Source organism: Amphibalanus amphitrite, unplaced genomic scaffold, assembly GCF_019059575.1.
Source record: "Amphibalanus amphitrite isolate SeventyFive unplaced genomic scaffold, NRLGWU_Aamphi_draft 000458F_arrow, whole genome shotgun sequence".
Taxonomy (NCBI): Eukaryota; Metazoa; Arthropoda; class Thecostraca; order Balanomorpha; family Balanidae; genus Amphibalanus; species Amphibalanus amphitrite.
The window spans coordinates 363,789-384,899 of NW_024881952.1; the positions used below are offsets into that span (position 1 = coordinate 363,789).

Below are 21,111 nucleotides of genomic sequence, written 5' to 3' on the forward strand. Positions count from 1 at the left end.
ACATCAGTCATCTTTTGCAAGCTCGTTAAAGATTTGGGCTGTACGGGGATATTCATATTCATATTCATATTCACGTGTATTTGGGCAATCCCGAATAAGCTTCAGGCTATTCCTACCCATCGTCAACAGATTAAAAAGGGAATAAAAACAGGAGGACAAGCCTCACACACACGTCTCACACACTCTAAAATGCACTCACTCATCAGCCTCCGGACTTACCTCCGCAAAGGAGCTCGGCTCCTTTGCGGAGATATGAGGGATGAGGGATGCCCAAATCTTAATAAAAACAACACCTAAGATTAATTAAGTCCTACGCTTAAACATAGGGGGGGGGAGTAGGATGAGCCTTTCCAAAAAAGGATGAATTATTCCAGTTTTCACAAATTAGTTGCGTAATGAGTAGCGTATCACAACAAATCTTTCAGTACCTAAACGTTGATCATTTTGCACTGAATCTAAAATTGTCATGGCCCCGCTCTAAATGACCTTCACCTGTGACCTCTTTCTGGGGACCATGCCAGGCCAGAATAGCAATTCGACGCTGCAGTTCACATACACCACTTAATTAATTCATTTAGAGTTATGAATTCTAAAAAAGATTATTATCTGATCTTCCCACAGACCCTAACTACGCCCTCATGGTTACCGCAAGAAAGGGCATGTCCCACCAGTTGAAGACCCCTGCTTTAGAGTGTCAATATTTGCACCTATATAAATCATTGAGCCTGGTATTGTTCAGGTGAACACGTCTAGTGCTTATTGGGTATAGTCTATATCACGTAAAGTTCTTGACCAAGGACTGCAGGTTTTATGTAACTTTATGTAAATAACGTCACATGACATGGGTGTATTTTCCCAATGCGGTATGCAGGCACCCAACGTTGTACAGGGTGCGCCATAAACAATTACCCATCGATAAATTCACTTTATTTCCAAACGGGTTGGCGTAGGTATGCCATCTTTTGCATATATGTCGCAAATTTGTCTCCAATCCTGACAGTGTAGCTCATTTTGTATATGCTCGTCCACTGTCTCTGCTACGCTCCTGAAATGCGAGGTCGTCTTAACGCACATCCGCCGCTCCTGAAATTCAGGAATCACCACTGGGTGTTGGCTGCTGAACACCCCTTGGTCTAAAGAATGCTGGGCACAATTTATCCCCGACTTCAGCCCCACGGGCTTCGCAAACTGAAATATCCTGAAAACCCAACTCTACCGACTCCCTGAAACACGCAAATGACATACGGCGCGGCATTGTTATAGCATGGATGATCGAGGAAAATAAGTGAAACGACGGTGCGGCGGCCGCGTGCCATAGTGCTGTCGCGTGTCGGGCGCGTAACATAAGAAGAATGCGAGCATAAAGAAAACAGACTACATTTATTAGCTAGGAGATGAAGTTGTTATATGAATGTAAAATATGACATAGCTATGTCAGCGCGTCTTGGAACAAAGTGAAATTTTCGATAATCTGTATGGCTCACCCTGTAGTGCAGCGTGAGTTTATAAGACGTTTGTGCAAAAGTGTCCCAGTGTCGGGAGTTAATAATCTCTCATTGACATTTTATTCCAAAGTCACAAAATCGCAATATATGTAGGAGTTGAACACAACCAGACGTTAACCTTCGCCCTGGTGGGGGGGGGGGGGCCATTTTGGCCCCCCCCCCCCCCTGTGGTTTTTCAGCGATAACTCAGAAACCACTTGAGTTAGCGCCCTGAAACTTTGTATAGCTGTTTATTCAACATTTTTACATCATTTCCTTTTTTGGGGGTTCGGGTCAGGTCAGGTCAGGTCACAAGGTCACCAAAACTGACACCACCTCTAAAAAAGTTCAAAGCTCTCTCAAAGGCACAGCTTTTATCCGATCGATGTAAAATTTACAGTACTTGAAGATGTCACCCAGCTCTACAAAATGGCTATCTCGGATTTTTTATAAATGTGACCTAAGGTCAGGTCAGGTCATCGCTGCTCCCCATTATAAGTCAATGGGAGAATCGAAAAGTAGTTGTTTTTCAGCTAAATCGGGCGTGATTGTTCCTATATTTCGTTATTGAAGTGTCTTGGGTCAGCAAATCACAGCCCATGTGAAACCATTTGCTTGTGACCTCGCTGAGGTCACGCTAGGTCATCTCCCTGGTCACCAGAGGTCACCAGCGGTTTTTCTGCACTTACTTGTTATTGAATAGAGATAGAGACTCCGTTCGACGTTTATCGTGTTTGTCTCGTCAATGCGGATCGAATGATATGCAGCATGACCTATTTCGGTAAGGTCATGACCTTGACCTGAGGTCAAATTTTCAAAATGACCTTTCGAGGTCAAACTATATATCATTCGACGCGTCTCGACGAGCCAAGCACGATGGTGCATGAATCGTTTCTCTATTTTCTCGTGAATGCATGCTATAGTTAAAAACATTTTCAACGAAATTTGCCAAGTTGACCTTGCATGACCTCTGTAGGCCAAACCGTTGAGCTGAGGTCAAATCTGACGAACTTCGGCGAAAGAGCTTGAAAAGAGCTATCGATTGCTTTTTTCCGCGGCTCTCTAGCTCTTCTAGTTTCCGAGCTACAGCGGAATATGTCCGGCAACACCGAAAACACTGAAATTTGACCTATGATGACCTCTAGCGACCTCAATATTGACCTTAGCGAAAAAATGACCGAAATACTTTCGAACGTACTTGTTATGGGCTTTCGTTTGCTTTTTTCCGCGTCTTCCTAGCCCTCTTCGTTTTCGAGTTAGACGGGGGGGGTCATTTTGGCCCCCCCCCCACCAGGGCGAAGGTGGCTCAGACCCACACCAGGGCGCGGGTTAAAAAAGCAGACTGGGTGTCTATTTATTATTTGGTAATTCATACTCCATTGCAAATCATTGCACACAACTCCATGGAGCTATAAAGTTGCCTCGGCGCTTTGCGCCTTGGAAATACCACACTTTTAAAATCTTCAATGAGCGCAAATCGAACAAAACCTACCAAAGATCTTACCCAACAAAGATCATTTAGTATGCGAGCTACAATTAAAATGGCAGGTTTAAATGTGCTAGATTATGTTATGGGACAATTAGTATTGAAGGGAAACCTGAACCATTGTCCTACTCACCCCACACCGTACAGGCATGCAAAAATAGCGGACACAGTGCCCGACAACTCGGGACCATCACCGAGTGAATACAGGGAAATACATGCCTGTGGAGAATTATTAGGCCTATCAGTGAATGTTGTCTGCTGCTACTGGACACGGCATGCTATTGAAACAGCACGTGTTGCTCCCAGATGCGCGCGATTTCCATTGTTGTTGCATCGGCGACATGAGCAATGTGCATTGTGCAGGCCAGGGCATAACACAGATCAGCTCGATATGCAGCATCAATAATTGCATAGGTCGGTTTCTGTATCACATCTACACCCGCAGCAAGCTGTCCAGTTGTGTTGGAAATTCGCGACCCCTGCCGTTCTGTCGCCTGACAGAGCACCCATCTCTCCGGCGCCCACGTGTTAGGGTTTAGCGATGTCGTTCTTTTCGTGACGCTCTCCGACAACACGTGTGGGTGTTTCGGTGTGGCGATGGACAGACGGGGGCATCCCAGTCCTGTCCATACACTTATCCTACAGCATGGCACCACCGGGTTTTTCCAGATATAGCTATGTGAATACTGACGACGCTCTTGGTCGCTAAAGCCCAATACTTCAGCAGGCTCACACAAATGAGGTGCTCAGCCGAAACACGAAATACGGTCACGGAACGTCAACGGTGGCACGAGTGGCATTAGCGTAACGATGGTCATGTGAATGCTGTAAGGCCAGTAAATCACATACAAAGCATGCTCGTCAGTGCATGATAAGCTTAGAATAGCATTTCAAATTGGCTGCAACTATCATTAGACCAACCTGATAAAGGTCGGGCAAGATAACGTCAAATATGGCTAGATTATAAACGGCAAGAGCAAAAAAAATGTTGTTTATTTATTTTCTTATTGGTTTAACCTTATTGCTTCATATGCCTAACATCGAACGGACAAAGATCAAGCCATCGCGCTCCCGTTTGAACATGAATTGTGAGTTCTGAGTTATTTTTACATAACAAAATCATGATGTTATAGTTTTTGTATTCCGTCGAAATCGGGCATTGAAAAGCTAGACACAATTACTTGCACACTATAGGTACAGTACTGAGCTCGTGGGTCAGTCAATCAACATTAAAACACACCACGATATCCCAGTATAGACAGTGTGGTTACATAAATAGACGAGATGAGAGTGCAACGTCCTCCACAATACGACCAGGGTCCAGGAAAGTACGCCTGGGCTGGGCTAGATTGAATAATGAATAACTTCACACCGTACATAGATCCATGCGTTGACATTGGTGTCTATATATCATGAGGAAACTGGACAGTTGACAGCTGGACCTCACCAGTCATACCTTATCAGCACGAGCAGCACGTGCAAGAAATAATCTGCTTCCAGACACCTAGCGAAGTTCTAAAAGCCCTTTTATCACGTATCATGTAACAATTGGTGCTGTTGCTTCAGTTCCTTTTTCGAGACAGCTTTTCCTAAAATAGGTGTAACTTCTACAACTAAGCTGCCGCTGTCGGAAGGACGTTATGATAAGTGCTCTTTATGGCCAAAATATATTTACATTGTTTGGTGATTTTACGCCACCTAGCCTATTGGACATGGAAATTCCTCGGGATTTATACGTAAAATATGTTATAGTTTATAAGAGGCATCGAATACAATGACACTGTCGGGTTCCGGGGTAAAGCAAGGCAACGATAGTCACCATGTGATAATGTTGAACTTTGCCGTGTGGAATAGCCACCTGCCAGCGCTAAAAAAATAAATAAGCATAATAATCACATGTCCGCGTGCAGATAATCGAGTTTCCTCAAGGCTTCACTGTTTTTCGGGACGACCTTTTCTAGCATGCATTCGGGATTTGTGGTCATTAATCGCGCAGGTAAGAATTTAGTTTCAATATTTCGTTACAGTTGAATATATCCCCGACAAATTTTAAAGTTCGTGTATTTATAAGCAAAAAACCAACTCTTTTTCTGTGTCCTTGCGTGAATCTAAATTATAGTTAGGTATGTATTTTAGAGTCATATGAAGAACAATGCAAAACTGAGCGAGATTCATATGGTACCTACATAAAATGGATAAATAAATAAATTCAGACACAATAAAGGTGCTTAAAATACTTATATTCCTACAATTTGTAACATCCTGTACAATATACCTTGTAGGCTTGGAATCAGTAAATATAAGCTAAGGCTACAAATGCTGCCATTGACTCAAGCTTTTCAGCATACACGCATGTAAGTACGTACATATGTCACATCACAAAACCGCCGCAAAGATGGCAGTCATGATAATGACGGAAATGTCATCTGCCCGTGCATGCAAACTCAGATGCCATCAACATAAGCCATGGCAAGAATGTGTGGGCATGTTGTGTCACACTAACTATATGCATGTCCATCTCACAATGGGAATGAAGGGTAAATCACTTCTGCCATGCATGTGACAGTCACGTGTGCTGGTTCGACCTACAGGGACGATGGTTATATAACTGCTACCGTTTTTGGTAGCCAGTTTTAACCGAACTAAAAGTGCTTCAGTCAAAAAGTTCATGTAAAAAACAATTCAAGTGCAATCAGTGCACCATTGTATTAGGCACATACTTCACGATTATTTATTATTTATCAAGTAGTATACGCTCGTGCTTGTATCAAATATATGTGGATTTATACTTCTTGTCGTATACATATTCAAACATTCATGTTAGTGATGTCAATTATGGAAAATCTGAATACGGATACTGCAGTAACCGCCCGTCAGAGCCGCGTTCCGTTCCAGACTGTTTATTCCCGAGACCCGACCCAGCGGCCGGCCGCGAACCGCCCCAGGCCACAGACACAATTCCGCGCTTCTATCAGGGCTTGGCTTTGGCAGCCGGCCAAAGCCAACGCCTGCTCACGGCTACTCGCAGTGAACTACTGCATCCCTCCACCGTAGACATTGAGGTAGCCACCCAGACAGACACATCAACAGCAACGCTAAACGAAAGTCCACATGTGACAAAATCAACACTCTACTTCTAACTAATAAGTCAACCGCTGAGGCGGCTGGAGACGCTCTCTTGACCTCAAATTGTACGGACATGACCTCGGTACGGACACATCAACCGGCACGACAGGGTCGGCGCCTCCCGGCTGACCACAGGCAGCCGCCGGGGGAAGCTCCACGAAATCATCGGATGATCCCACCTCACCCGTAAATCGTTGACGCACGCAATCAACATGTCTCCGCAACAGATCACCGTTAACAAGCCGAACTACCACCTCCGTGCGTTTCCGGCTCACCACGACCGCTGGCAGCCAGCGCGCCCCGTCCGCACCGCGGAGCCGGTCCACAGCAGACACGTACACGGCGTCCCCCGGTGCACAGTGGCGCTCCTTAGCGCCCTTGTCCGCCGCACTTTTCTGAGCCCACTGACGCCGGTGCACCCGGGCCGTCAAATCCGGCCGGATGATGTCCATGTGCGTGCGGAACGGTCGGCCCAGAAAAAGCTCGGACGGTGATCTCATGGTGGTACTATGCGGGGTGGCCCGGTACGAAAATAAAAACTTTGACACTCGCGACAGAACTGATCCCTCCCTCAGTTTACTAAAACCACTTTTAAACGTTTGAACAGCCTTTTCAGCCAGACCATTCGACTTCGGTGAGTACGGGGAGGTTGTGATGTGGTACACACCGTTTCCCCTGCAGAATGTTTCAAAAGCCGGACAAACAAAGCACTGCGCGTTATCAGACACAATCGTGCGAGGTACACCCCAGCGCGCAAAGGTCACTCTTAGCATTTCCACTGTGGTTTCAGCTGTCGCGGAACGCACAGGGAACACTTCCATCCACTTAGAAAATGCATCAGTAATTACCAAAAACATATAGCCCTGGATCGGACCACAGTAATCTATATGAATGCGGTCCCACGGCGACGCTGGCCAGACCCACGGGTGTAACGGGGAGTCCGGTTCTCTGGGACGTTGAGCCTGACAGAGCGAGCACTTCCGCACTGTGTCAGTGATCTGACGGTCCACCCCAGGCCACCACACATACATCCTAGCGAATGATTTGGACCTGCTCTCACCGCTGTGACCCTCATGTAACAGATCTAACACACTCTGGCGCCCCTGGGGTGGAACAATCACACGCGAGCCCCACATCACACACCCGTCTTGGATGCTCAGCTCCCCGATACGCGCTTTATATGGACGCAGTTCCACCTCTAAATCATTGTCCAATACCACCGGCCATCCCTCCTGAACAAAACGGTACACCTGGGACAGTACCGGGTCCCTGGCGGTCCAGATCCGTATCTGAGCCGCCGTCACCGGTGACGAATTCAGAAACTCGAGCAAATTGACGAACTCAGCCGGGCACGGAGACTGTGTAGAGCGGCACGGCACAGGAAGCCGACTCAAAGCGTCACAGTGGGGAATTTTGCTACCCGGGACGTACTCCAGGCGGTAGTCGTACCCTCCTAGAAGCATTGCCCAGCGCATGACACGGGGTGACGTCATCACTGGGAGCGCCTTTTGCTCCCCGATCAAACCGAGAAGAGGCTTGTGGTCCGTACGGATCACGAACGGTCGGCCCGCCAAAAAGTAATGGAACTTTTTAACCCCGCCAACCACAGCCAGCCCCTCCCTGTCCGTTTGTGAGTACCTGGTCTCAGTGCTATTGAGTGATCGCAAGTAGTACGCTACCGGCCTCTCCCCGTCACTGTGACGTTGGCTCAAAACACAGCCCAGACCCACCGGGCTGGCATCGCACGTTAGAACCACCGGAAGTGACGGGTCGAAATGAGCCAGCACGGCTGGTTCTAAAAGCATGTCCTTCGCTTTTTTAAAAGCCTGTTTCTCCGCGTCTGACCAGACCCACTGTACCTCGCGTCGAAGGAGACGGTACAGAGGGGCAAGAACAGATGCCAGGTTCGATAAGAACTTTCCGTAATAGTTTACGAGTCCGAGCCACGCCCGAAGCTGGGAGACGTCTCGCGGCTCCGGGGCGTCCCGAATCGCCGACACCTTCTCCTCGGTTGTCTCCACTCCGTGCGCACTGATCCTATATCCCAAGTACTGTACACTTTCCACACCAAAACAACACTTGTCCTTGTTTACTTTGAGCCCAGCCTCACTAAATCGCCGAAGCACCTCCCTGAGAGCCCGGTTGTGCTGTTCCGTATCCTGGCCAGTGATAATGACGTCATCCAAAAAAATTCCCACACCCTCAATCCCGGCTAGCAGCGTTTCGATCGTGCGCTGGAACAGACTAGGCGCTGCCGAGTAGCCGAAACTGAGCCGAGTCGGCCTCAACAGGCCCCGGTGGGTGTTGATAACCAGATACTGGCTGGACTCCCTGTCTAACACTAACTGATTGTAGGCAGACTTTAAATCACATTTCGAGAACACCTTTCCCCCAGACAACTTTGACAGTAGGTCCTCGATTCTAGGCAACGGATATTGGTCAGCCCTCGCCGCTTTGTTCACAGTCAGTTTATAATCCGCACACAAACAAATGCCCTTCCCGTCTCCTTTCGGCACGACCACTAGCGGCGCCGCCCACTTACTATGAGTGACGGGTTCCCAGAGACCTTGCTCTATCTGTCGATCCAGCTCCTCCTCCACTTGTTGACGATAGGCCAACGGGACGATGCGAGGCTTGAAGAATCTGGGGCGTACATCAGGATCCACCTCCACTGTGACAGGCTCGCCTCGAAAGCAGCCCAGCTCACCGCTGAACACATCGGGGAACTCTGCCACCACAGACTCCACCCGCGGGCTGGTCGTCATCACGCACACTGCTGACCAGTCCAGCCTGATACGAGCGAGCAAGTCTCGCCCGAACAAGCAGGGTCCATCGCCACGCACCACCACTAAAGGCGCACGGACTGATACGTCCTTGTAACGCACATTAACCGACACCTGGCCACACACTTCGAGAGGCTCTCCACTATACGTCTTTAGAGTTTGATCGCAGCGCTCCAAGGATGGACCGCCGCTGGGCCACAACTTCTTGAAGACTTCCTCTGAACATACAGAGACCGCAGCCCCCGTGTCGAGCTCCATCTCCAGCGCCTTGCCGTTCAAGTGAACTGGTACGATGTACGGTGGCCTGGAGCGTTGGAGCCGGGGAGGTGCAGCACCCGCTGCTCCATCTCGACACGCGCCGACACTGTCAGCTGAGAGGCCCGGACCGACGACGCAGGCCGCCGCCGCCCCGCCCGACTCGCCGCCGCTCTCTGCAGCCTCTGTCACCCCAGCGGCTCGGGCCGGCGGCAGTCCGTAGGTACCGCCAACGGTGAACAAAGTGTAGACGTCGTCCTCATCCACCTGCTCAGGACCCGGCTCCGGCCCCGGCGGCCCGACCGCAGTCGCGGCCGGGACCGGTGAGCTCGAGCCACTCGCCTCCTCCGCCTGAACAGTCCGGACCGCCGGCGCCCGCCGCCGACAGGCCGCCCTCAGGTGACCCAGGTCTCCACAGGAATAGCAGCGCCGCGAGCGGAACGGACACGCGGCCGGCTCATGACCACGCTGCAGACAGCGGAAGCATGGTGTGCGAGTACCATCGGTCCCGCTCCGAGCCGGCCGCTGCCGCGGACGCTGCTGCCGCTCCGCTACCCGGTGGACAGGCTGAACTTCCGCCCGCCCTGCTGCGCCGGAATCCCCACGATTCAGCTCACTGGCGTTGGCGGCAGCGGACTCGAACGCCTGAGCGATCGTGATAGCCGAATTCAGGGTTAAGTTCGGTTCACTTAGAAGGCGCGACTGCAGTCTGGGATTCCGTATCCCACAGACCAACCGGTCCCGCAGCATCTCCTCCAGCACCGCTGCATCAAACTTGCATGGCCTGGCCAGTCGGCGCAGCTGAGCCACGTACCCCGTCACGGACACGCCGTCCTCGCGATCGCAGGTGTGGAAGCGGTAACGTGCCACTATTGTTGATGGAGACGGCTCAAAATGCTCAGTCAAGCATTTGACAAGGTCTTCATATTTCTTGTCCGTCACCAGCGCTGGAGAAATCAGGTCTTCCAACAGCGCAAACGTCGCTGGTCCGATGGCACTGAGGAAGATCGCACGGCGTTTCACATTCTGCGAACCGTCTATATCATTCGCCACGAAATACTGCTCCAGCCGCCGATTGTAAGCACTAAAGCATTCCACCGCTTCGTCAAACTCGGGCGCCCTGGTCAGCGCCATCCCGCACACAGTTCCACACTCGTCGCCAATGCAGTAACCGCCCGTCAGAGCCGCGTTCCGTTCCAGACTGTTTATTCCCGAGACCCGACCCAGCGGCCGGCCGCGAACCGCCCCAGGCCACAGACACAATTCCGCGCTTCTATCAGGGCTTGGCTTTGGCAGCCGGCCAAAGCCAACGCCTGCTCACGGCTACTCGCAGTGAACTACTGCAGATACCATGGATGACCAAACCCACGATCGGAAACATGAGAGAAATGCCAACTTTTTACCTATTTCCTAGCATCCTATACATAAGTGAGGGTTCATGATACCAACAAAATACCAAACACATTAGGACGGAAATACCAAATACCAAGTTGGTATCGTTTTGATATCGGTATACCAAAAAGTTGGCATCCGATTGACATCTCTAATTCATGTGTAGTGTATGTATTCAGGCATCATATCGCCTGCAGAAGATGGAAAATTTACCGGAAACGTCGTCCCCGTCGACCTGAGGGAGCACGGACCGACTTGGGACGATTGCCAGCTGCACATAGCCCACACGAGGGTGCTCACACACGCGCGCGTGACCTGCGGGCTTCCCACTCGCGGAAGTGGCAGGTTCGCCCGCAGTCGAACATACCGGCTGATTCGCTGATAGCCGTGTTTGGCTCCAAGCACATAATCCCAGGCTAAGCTGTTTGTTTTCAAGTCGGTATATAAAAATCGATAAACAGGCGATCTCGATATACATCTTAAGAGCAGGCACATAGGACAGTAATAAGCGCCTTTTTTCGCTCATGGAAGTTCAGCTTCCACTCACGGCTTTTGCTCACACCGCCAGGCGTAAAAACGCATGGGCGCGGAACTGCACAAAAGGCATTACAAAAATCGATTGACGACAGCACGATCTTAAACCGTTTGAACTATTCAGGCTGTATATTTTTGCTCCTGTGCTATCGCGTGTTTCTCCCCTACGGTGCGAATAATACGAAGCGTCGCCAGCAACCGCTGCCAATGCCGCACGAATGCCGACTGGCGGCTCCTTACAACCACCGAATCAATCTCAGTCAACCGTGATAGAGGCCTCGCGGTGATGAAAGATCGCCACACCACGCTGGGCGCTCGCCAGAAAACAGATACGCCTATAATTATTTTGTCACAGTAGCACGAAATTCATAATTGAAGGCCATTAGGAGATATATCTTATCTTTGCTTCCACTGGTAGCTGGAAGTCGAACAGAAGCTGCAGTTGAGATCACGCTTCCATTTCACGCAAGCAGCTGGAACGGGTTCACGTTCCCAGGCTGTTTTCGTGCCTGTGGGCAATGCTGGCTCATGGTGCAAAGCCGGATTGCATGTGCGAAACGGAAGGAGCCCGTGTTTTACTATTAAAAGATAATGCACAATAAATCTTTCGCAGAACCGACCCCACTGAGGGTCTACAATTATGGTATATGTATGAAAAGAAAATGCTAAAAAATTATTAGTCGAACCATTCAGTTCCCTGGTTAAGACGGTGACGGTGTGCTACCTCTAAAAAAAAAAAACGGGTTTCTTAGGTGCACCTACGATATGCGCCGCCTGGCTCTACATCAATCTCCCCCATCCCAGAAATGCGCCGACTGCTAACTCTTCTACCCGACGCGTGGAGCTCACACCCTTCCCCTGAGGCGCGTCGAGTGCCGTGCGTCCAAGCCTCCTCTCCAACGCCGCCTGTGTCACGTCGAACCCCTCCCCCCCCTCTTCGCAGTGCGCCGTTTACCGTGGCTGCAGGTCTCCTCTCGTGTGCCTCTGGCATCCGTCTGCGGTCAGCCGTCGGCGCCTGTCCGCAGCTCAGTGGTGGCGGCTCAACACGGTCCAGGGCCGCTATCCGGTCTGACCAGATCACCCCTCACCCCTCCCCCCTCCGACGATCCGGTGTGGGAGGAGGTGGCACGCTAATCTACCCCCCCCCCCCTCCCTCAGCCCTCCCCTGGCTGTCACGACTAGCGGGCGGGCTCCGGGCTCCGGGGCGCCCCCTTGTCGGCCGCTCCACAGCGTATCTCAACAGAACGGAGATAATCCTTCAGAGGAGTATGATCAGCGCAAGGACGCGAGTGTAAAGAACGTGGGTAGATAGCAAGAAAGCCGTGCATGAATGCAGCACTAATTGATATGACGGATATGAAGCAACATGTAAGCAAGATTTGAAATATTAGCCCGCGCCGGGCCGGTGCTCTGAGATTCCGCGCCGAGCCGGGGGGTGTCTGAACACCCCCTTCTAACTCGGCTCATGGGCCACGTAGCGACACGCGGTAAGCGGCAATCGAAAGAACGTCCAAAATAAGGACGAAAACAATTCAGTGATTTTTTGGGTCAGGTCAAAGGTCAGGGCACCAGAGGTCACCAAAGGTAAAATGTTGACTATTTCAACATTTTGGAAACTGCCAACGGCTATCTCGGGAACCGATAGAGCTACAGCGCCGCAGAAAAGCGCATTCGATAGCCCTTTTTCAGACCTTTCTGAATAATGTTCTCAGATTTGACCTCAGGTCAACGGTTTAGCCTCCAGAGGGCAAAAACTCCAAAAATAGCCGTGTCCTAATTAGTAGCCTGTTACCTTTTTTGCCTTCATTTAGCTCCATGTTTGTTATACCCCGCCTTCCTTCCCGGTAAAACTTTCCTTTGTATTTGGTAACTTCCTGAATCCTTCGCATATTTTCTGTGACGTCGTGCTGCCATGTGTAACCGCGCCGATTTCGCTTTGTTTCGTATTAATTTCCGTCTGTTGCTGACCTGCCGCCGATCTGTGAAGACCTGCCATTGTTGTGTGCTACCGCCTTGCCTCATCACCGAGTTCACCAGAGTGATTTAAATATAAGTGTGTAAAGTTTGCTTTCTTTTCAAGTTTTCTGAACCGGCCTTTTAGTTCAACTTTTATAACATGGTCCTCCGGGCCGGATGAAGATTTAATTTTGCTGTAACTTTGCTTGTTTGCTGATTTGTGATCTTTGAGTGTGCAAGATTGAAGATGGGAGCAGATAGTGAGTCTGACCTGAAGCAGAAGAGGACCCAGGCCAGAGCTAAAGCCACCAGACTGCTCAAGGAGCTGGAAGAATGCGACAAGGCACAGGAAGATGACCTGGCACTCGCCATTCACCACCTGGAGGAGCACATCAAGGTGATGTCTGAAATTCAGGTTAGTTTGCAGAAACTGTCTGTGCCTGATGAGTCATCCCACATGCAGGACATGTTAGACCAGGTCTTCAAGGCCAAACGTGTGCTCGTCAGGCTTGAACGGAGCTCAGAGACCAGTGTGCCTGCACCTAATGTCTGCATAGGGAGGAAATTCCAGTTGGATCTCAAACTGCCAAAGTTTAATGGAGATGTGGAGAGCTGGCCAGAGTTTTGGAATCTGTTTTGTGTGTCTGTGAATGACAATGCTGCATATTCGCCTGTAGAGAAGCTCGTGCACCTGAAGGCTCACCTGACAGGCCAGGCGGAAGTTGCTCTCCAGGGCTTCCCAGTGACCGACCAGGGCTACTACAGGGCGGTGGAGACACTCAAGGAGAGGTTCGACCGACCAGACCTACGCAGGCAAGTGCTTATGCAAAGGCTGATGAGCACCTCCCCTGTGCACAATGATGCTGACCTGGTTCGTCTACGGCGTATGGTTGACAAACTGGTCTCGGAGGTCAGAGCTCTGGAGACGATGGGTGTACTGCCTGATAGCTATTCAGTGTTGTTGATGCCTGTGCTTCTGTCATGCCTGCCAGAGTCCTGGAAGATAGAGTGGTTGAGGTGCAAGGTGGACTCCCAAGATGAGCTGACTGTGTTTCTCAAGTTCCTGCAGCGGGAGATGACCATCAGGGAGGAGGCAGCGACCCGGAAGAGAGGAGGCACCAGCGACTCGACCGAGCCTGTACCTGGGAGTGGGAAGCCAACCGTCAGCGTCCTGAGCCTGCGTCAGAAGAGGGATCCAGACTGGGTATGCTTGGCATGTGGATCTGGTAAGCATGGACTCGCTGCTTGTTCTGCCTACCGTTGCATGCCTGTGCCCGCTCGATGGGATGTGGTGAGGCGAGCACGTCTGTGCTTCCAGTGTCTGGGACCCCACTTGCTCCGTGCCTGCACCAGCACCCACTGCCCGTGGTGTGGAGGCCCGCACCATTCGTCCCTGCACTTGCCACCAGATGATGCCACCGCTGCTGCCGTCCCGCGTGGGAGACCACCCTGCACTGACCGCCGATCTCTGCCACCGCCAGCGGCCGCTGCTTGCTCCGCCCCGCCCGCTTGCTACCCTGCGCCTGAGGCCCGCTTCAGCTCCATGTCTGCGCCTGCTTCGGCTCCGCCTGCTCCGCCCCAGTGGAGTACAGCCAACAGCCCATCTCAGAGCCATGTCCCGCTACAGCCTACTGCTCGCTCTGGTCAGGGTCGGATGTGCTTGAGTGTGCATGCCAGAAACCACTGTTATGTCCAGACCGCACTTGTCACTGCAGCAGGTCCCCGTGGTGTGCGCCTTGTGCGCGCCCTGATCGATGGAGGCTCGGACGCGTCCTTCATCCGGTCGTCACTGGCTGACGAGCTCGGGCTGGAGACTGTCGGCCAGGGGACGTTCGCCTGCGTCGGCTTCAAGGAGAAGCTGGAAGAGGTACGTCAGTACGCCCTGGTGAGCGCGCAGCTGAGGGGACACCAGAGAGGTGAGGCCATATTGTCGTTCTGGAAGACCGAGAAGCTGTGTGCTCCTGTGGGAGCCAAACCGCCTGTGCTATCGCTGCCGCCCAGTGTCGATTTGGCTGATGATTTCCGTGATGTGCCAGTTGACATGTTGATCGGATGTGACCAGTTGTACCGAGTGGTAATGTGGGGTCAGATGGAGGTGAGTCCGGGGCTGCGTTTGGTAGAAACGGTCTTTGGATATGTACTCCATGGACGGGCCCAGGGTCAGGAACCGCCTGTGTTTCGTCACGCCTACCGTTGCCAGCTGTCTGAAGTCGAGCGCATGTGGACATTGGATGCCGTCGGAGTGTCCGCAGGAGACGCAGCAGAGAAGACGATGCCCGGTCCGACCTGGAGTGAGGAAGAGAACCGGTACCAGATGGGACTTCTCTGGAAGTCTGACTGCCGGCCGGCGTCCAACCTGCCGTCTGCCGAGGCGCGCACCCGTCGTCTGGCGACGAAGATGGGGACAGAAGAGCTCCGCCGGTACGACGATCATATCGAGAAGCTGAAGGAGGATGGAGTGATCGAGGACGCGCCGCCCACCACTGACGACCCGTCCTCTGCTTTCTTCCTCCCGCACCGCGGCTTGGACCGGAATGGTAAGCTGCGGGTGGTGTTTGACGGCTCGGCCCCTGACGGTGTAGGGAGGAGTTTGAATGAGTACCTCGTGCCCGGCGAGAACCTGCTTCGCCGCCTACCTGCAGTCATCCTCTGCTTCCGCACTAACTCTGTGGGGTGCCAGGCTGATGTCCGATCGGCCTTTCACCAGATCGCCCTGGAGGAGCGCGATCGGCGCTTCGTGCAGTTCCTGTGGCGGGACCAGTGTCTGAGATTCCGAAGGGTGACGTTCGGAATCACGTGCTCGCCGTATATGCTGCTGCGTACGATATCGCATCACGTCAGGCAGTATATGTCTCTGTACCCAGATCTGATGGAGAAGGTGGAGAAGGCTCTCTACATGGATGACCTCTGCCCGACGTTCTCCACGACGGAGGAGGCTACCACCGGCATGCGGCAGATCACGGAGGTGTTCAGCGACGCGAAGATGGAGCTGCACAAGGCGAGGATGACAGGTGATGTGTCAGACGATGCCGTTGTCCTCGGTCTGATGTGGCGCACAGGTGCTGATGACCTTGCCGTGACCGTCCCTGCGATCACCCGCCCGTGTAGCAGACGTGACCTGCTGTCCGCAGTATCCAAGCCGTTCGACCCGCTTGGACTGCTGACGCCGTGGCTGGTGCGGGGGAAGCAGCTGTTCCAGCGATCGTGGACGGAGGAACAGCTGGATTGGGACGACCGACTTCCACTCGACCTGCAAGAGGAGGTGGACGCGTGGTGGCATGACTCGGTCAGTAAGACTGTCTGGTTTCCCCGCTCAGTGATGACGACTGAGGCCGGGGCTGAGCCACCGTTGTTTCATGTGTTTTGTGATGCATCGAGATCTGCGTACTGCGCTGCTGTGTACGTGCTCCAGGGTGGGGAGGTGCACCTGCTCGTCGCCAGGGCTCGATTGGCGCCTCTCAAACCCGTCCTAACCATACCCAGGTTGGAGCTCATGGCGGCGCTGACCGGGGCTCGGCTGATGGACTTTGTCAGAGAGTCCCTGAATCTGGCTGACCCCCGCGTGACATACTGGTCTGACTCAATGGATGTGCTGTGTTGGATTCGCAGTGCCAAACTGTTTCGCGTGTTTGTGCAAAACCGCGTGACAGCCATCAGGCAGCTGACCGACCCTGGGAGCTGGCAGTTCGTCCCAGGAGCGGAGAACCCGGCGGATCTGGGGACGAGAGGGATCGCCCTGAGTCAGCTCACCGCAGGCGAGACCAGCGAGAGGTGGTGGAAGGGACCGCCGTTCCTGCTGACGCCGAACCCGCCGTCGCAGCCGGAACCAGTCTCTGAGGTCAGTCCTGCCGCCGAGGCAGAGGAGAAGCTGCAGTCGTCGGTGGCCTGCAGTCATCCTGTGACGAGGTCAGTGCCTCCCGCCGAGTCCGCTGCGCTCATAACCTCGTGCTCTGACCTGAAGACCGCTGTGAATCGTTTGGCTTGGGTGCGACGTTTCCTGTCCAACAGCCGTCTGCCCAGAGCGGAGCGCCAGGTGGGCCCGTTGACGCCGGAGGAGAGGAGCCAAAGTCTGCGGTTCTACATCAGGGAGGCACAGGCCAGTGCCTACCGTGAGGAGATCGGCGCCCTGCGAACTGGTAAGCTGCTGCCGGCTGGCTCGCCGCTGGAGAAGCTGCACCCGCAGCTGAGCGACGATGGTGTGTTGGAGGCGACGTTGCGAAGTGGGGAGCGGGCCGTTCCAGTGCTGCCAGACCTATCTCACGTCACCACCCTGATTGTTGACGATGCGCACCGCCTCTGTTTCCACCAGGGCACCCGGGTAACGTTGGCGCTGCTGTCAGCAGGATACATGGTGAGGCGGCGAACTGTCCGTCGTGTGGTGGACTCCTGCATGCGGTGTCGCCGGTAGCGCGGCCTGCCGTACCGGTCGCCGGAGGGAGCCCTGCCTACGTTCCGGACACAGCCGGCGAGGCCATTCTCCAAAGTAGGCTTGGATTTCATGGGTCCACTGTATGTGGACGGCCACCAGAAGGTATGGATCTTACTCATCACGTGTGCCACGTCGCGGGCTGTCCACTTAGAGTTGGTGCGCTCCCAGGCCACCTCTGATCTGATCATCGCGCTCAGACGATTCTTCGCGATTCGCGGCACACCGATGCTAGTCTACAGTGACAACGCTCGTACGTTTCATGCCTTAACGGGTCACCTCCCCCGCTCTGTGACATGGAAGTACATCCCCGAGTCTGCCCCATGGTGGGGAGGTTTTTGGGAGCGGCTCGTGGGAGTCACCAAGAAAGCCCTCAGGATCACGCTGCATCTGTGCCATCTCAGTTTCGAGGAACTGTCTGTTACTTTGTACGAACTGGCCTTCGCCATCAATCTGCGCCCACTCACCCAGGGGGATGGGGAGAACGTCCTCACACCCGCCCACTTTCTGTTCGGGGTGACTGCGATCGACGGGGTGATCTGTCCTACTCTGACTGAGTCTCCCGTCACCAGGACCTGGAGGCATCGGAGGCGCGTCTGCGATCACCTCAACCGTCGATGGACCTCAGAGTACCTGAGCGCCCTGCGGTGCTGGAGCACCTCTCCGCGTGGTCGGCCCAGTCGCCTCCCCGGCATCGGTGACGTCGTGCTGGTGCGCGAGGACGGGCCGCGCGGCCGGTGGCCGCTGGCGCGTATCACCGCGCTACTGCATGGGCCTGACGGACAGGCTCGCGCCGCGGTCATCTCGCTGCGCGGAAGGACGACTCGGCGTCCTGTGAACAAACTGTACGCGCTGGAGGCCGCCGGCGAGTAACTCAGCGCGTGGGTGACTGCCGCGTGACGCGCGAAGTGAGCCAGTGAAGTGTTTGTGACTGTGTTTGTCGAGCGCCGTGTATTATCTGTTTCTGTTTCGAAGTGAGTCACTTCGAGTGGGGAGTGTGTCCTAATTAGTAGCCTGTTACCTTTTTTGCCTTCATTTAGCTCCATGTTTGTTATACCCCGCCTTCCTTCCCGGTAAAACTTTCCTTTGTATTTGGTAACTTCCTGAATCCTTCGCATATTTTCTGTGACGTCGTGCTGCCATGTGTAACCGCGCCGATTTCGCTTTGTTTCGTATTAATTTCCGTCTGTTGCTGACCTGCCGCCGATCTGTGAAGACCTGCCATTGTTGTGTGCTACCGCCTTGCCTCATCACCGAGTTCACCAGAGTGATTTAAATATAAGTGTGTAAAGTTTGCTTTCTTTTCAAGTTTTCTGAACCGGCCTTTTAGTTCAACTTTTATAACAAGCCGTTTTTACGAACAAAGTTTTTTCGGCAATAACTTTTGACTCAAAAGAGCCATGACATTACTTTTGCCAGCATCGTGGTCCTCTCGTTGAGACGCGTCGAATGAACTGTAATTTGACCTTGAAAGGTCAGCTTGAAAATTTGACCACAGGTCAAGGTCATGTGACCTGACCGGAAAAGGTCATGTTGCATATCAGTCGATCCGCAACGTCGAGCCGAACACATCTAAGGCGTTTTCAGTGCTCTAGCACGCCTCTATCAGAAGTTATTAGCGAAAAACTGTTAGACCTGAGATGACCTCGGGGACATAACGAGGGGTCACAGTTGCCATTTTCCGGTTCAGTGTGTCAATTTTACCTACATCTCGATGTTTGAGAGTGTCTAGAATAGCGTTTGTGCAAAACAGACGCTATTCGATTTTATCCCATTGACTTATTATGGAGAGGCCGCAAAATTGACCTGACCTTAGGTCACCGATATCAAAATTCCGAGATAAACATTTTATAGATAATGTTGCTAGATTATCAATCGCTGAAAGTTTGAAGGCAATCGATCAATCGGTGTAGCTATGACGAGCATTCTTATTTTTTCTGAGGTGAGGTCACTTGGCGTGATCTGTTGACCTGACCTAAGGCGACCTGGGTCTGAAATTTTCACAACATGTGCGGAAAAGATGCACGAACAGGTGTGCCAAAAACGGCGGCGCTCCGCGCTGTCCTTTTTGAGATATCTGCGAAAAAACGCAGGGGGGGGTGTTCAAACACCCCCGGCCCGGCGCGGGTTAACGTGGGATGTGACTTTTCGAGCATTGTATCTCCACATGATGGAATCCACGCCTGGTTCACCGTTCAGAGGCAAGGAGCTCTGGTGGTAATACACAAATGTTTTGCTCAAACAAAACAATGCGACGATAAATGCAGGCGACCGAACTGTCGTAATTACAGGCAGCCAATGTTCTTTGAGCGAGGGGCCACAACATTTATAAGCAGCACCTTCAGAAGAAGCAACTGAAGCTAGTCCGAGGCACATCATGTAATTGCTTGATCAAACCTTTAGTTTACGAAGAATGTACAAATGGCAAGCACATACAGTCAAGTTTTTATGTGTCCCAGGGAAACTTATCCGGCCACAGGATCCCGATGAGGTCTGATTTGGCCACACCTTAGGCAGAACATGCAGCACATAGGCCTGTTAAATGCAATTCTCCGGTCATCGGGGATACTGGAGCACGACATTTCAGCTGAACAGTACTGACCTAACACTGCTACAAACTCAGTACAATCCACTGAAGCGGGATAGGCATGCAACTGTGCCAACTGCGCAGTGAGCATTGTTTTCAGCATGTACCCATGGTAGGTAGGTTTTAAACAGAAGCATGTTAGAAAGTGGCTTGATAGCCATACGACAAATTACTTTGTAAGCCAATCATATTCCGAAATGTTTGAACTAAATTGGTCGTGCGCTAATCAGCACAACATATCTGAAAGCTGTGCGAACTCATGAACAAGGCATCCAAATACATCACCAATGAATTACGTCCCTTAGTGCTGTGAGTGCAGTGACTGTGAAACTGTGCGCCTTCAGGACCGCATGCTTTTGCGGTGCTTAGAGCATGTACCGTGTTAACTGTTCATACATATATTGTAAAAAATGACGATTTTTCAACTCATTGATTGACGTGGGATATCATTCTAGATTCCATTCCTGGGTCCGGCAATAGGACCAGACACATGTGGCATACAAAGGGTGATTGTGTGGGAAACCTACAATGAAAAATGCATCCAATTGCGGGATATTTTCCAAACACCTGCTGGACATACTGGACAATATCTAATTCGTACCCATTTCAGCAAAGTAACCCTCAAATCTCCCCAGTTCAAACTGACCACAGCCAGCACGGCATGTGACCAATGTGAAAGTTGCCAATAGTGTGCCACAATTGACCGGCCACGCCCCGGTGGGATGCGCCGGTCCATCGAAGACGGGCCGGCGCGGACAATCGAGCCACCTATACCCGACAGGAAATACCTCTTTTGCCACCAACTTAGCCGACCGCCGCGCCGTCAGTACCACCCAGCCATCGTACCCAGCGCGTCACAATGCCCGCACTTTCTAGATGAAAGCGATAACAGCAATTGTTACTGGTTCAATATTTTCGTGTTTCGAAGAGGTGTGGGCGGATTTTATTTTCCAAGTGAATAATCGGGGTGCGGTTAAGCTTGTTTGATTTTTCTTTTTTTTAATAGAGTGGAGGCGGACTAATAATTTTCTCTTGGTCGGTCACCGATGGGCGCAGTGGGTAAAATGGGAGAGTCCGTGGAC

At 52.2% G+C, this 21,111-nt stretch overlaps 1 protein-coding gene across 4 annotated transcripts; it reads left to right on the plus strand.

The window, feature by feature from the left end:
- Nucleotides 1–12,836: 12,836 nt before the first annotated feature.
- LOC122391851 lies at nucleotides 12,837–18,736 on the plus strand. Of its 4 annotated transcripts, XM_043386154.1 has the most exons (4): nucleotides 12,837–13,431; nucleotides 13,694–14,220; nucleotides 14,735–17,367; nucleotides 18,015–18,736. In XM_043386154.1, exons 3-4 carry the CDS (start codon nucleotides 15,058–15,060, stop codon nucleotides 18,141–18,143), a joined length of 2,439 nt encoding a protein of 812 aa, XP_043242089.1. In that variant the 5' UTR covers nucleotides 12,837–13,431; nucleotides 13,694–14,220; nucleotides 14,735–15,057; the 3' UTR covers nucleotides 18,144–18,736. The 4 variants fall into 4 exon arrangements, with proteins under 4 accessions (XP_043242089.1, XP_043242088.1, XP_043242087.1 ...); XM_043386153.1 differs by having other exon boundaries at nucleotides 13,694–17,367; XM_043386152.1 differs by lacking the exon at nucleotides 12,837–13,431 and having other exon boundaries at nucleotides 13,450–15,553; nucleotides 15,881–17,367.
- The last annotated feature ends 2,375 nt before the right edge of the window (nucleotides 18,737–21,111 follow it).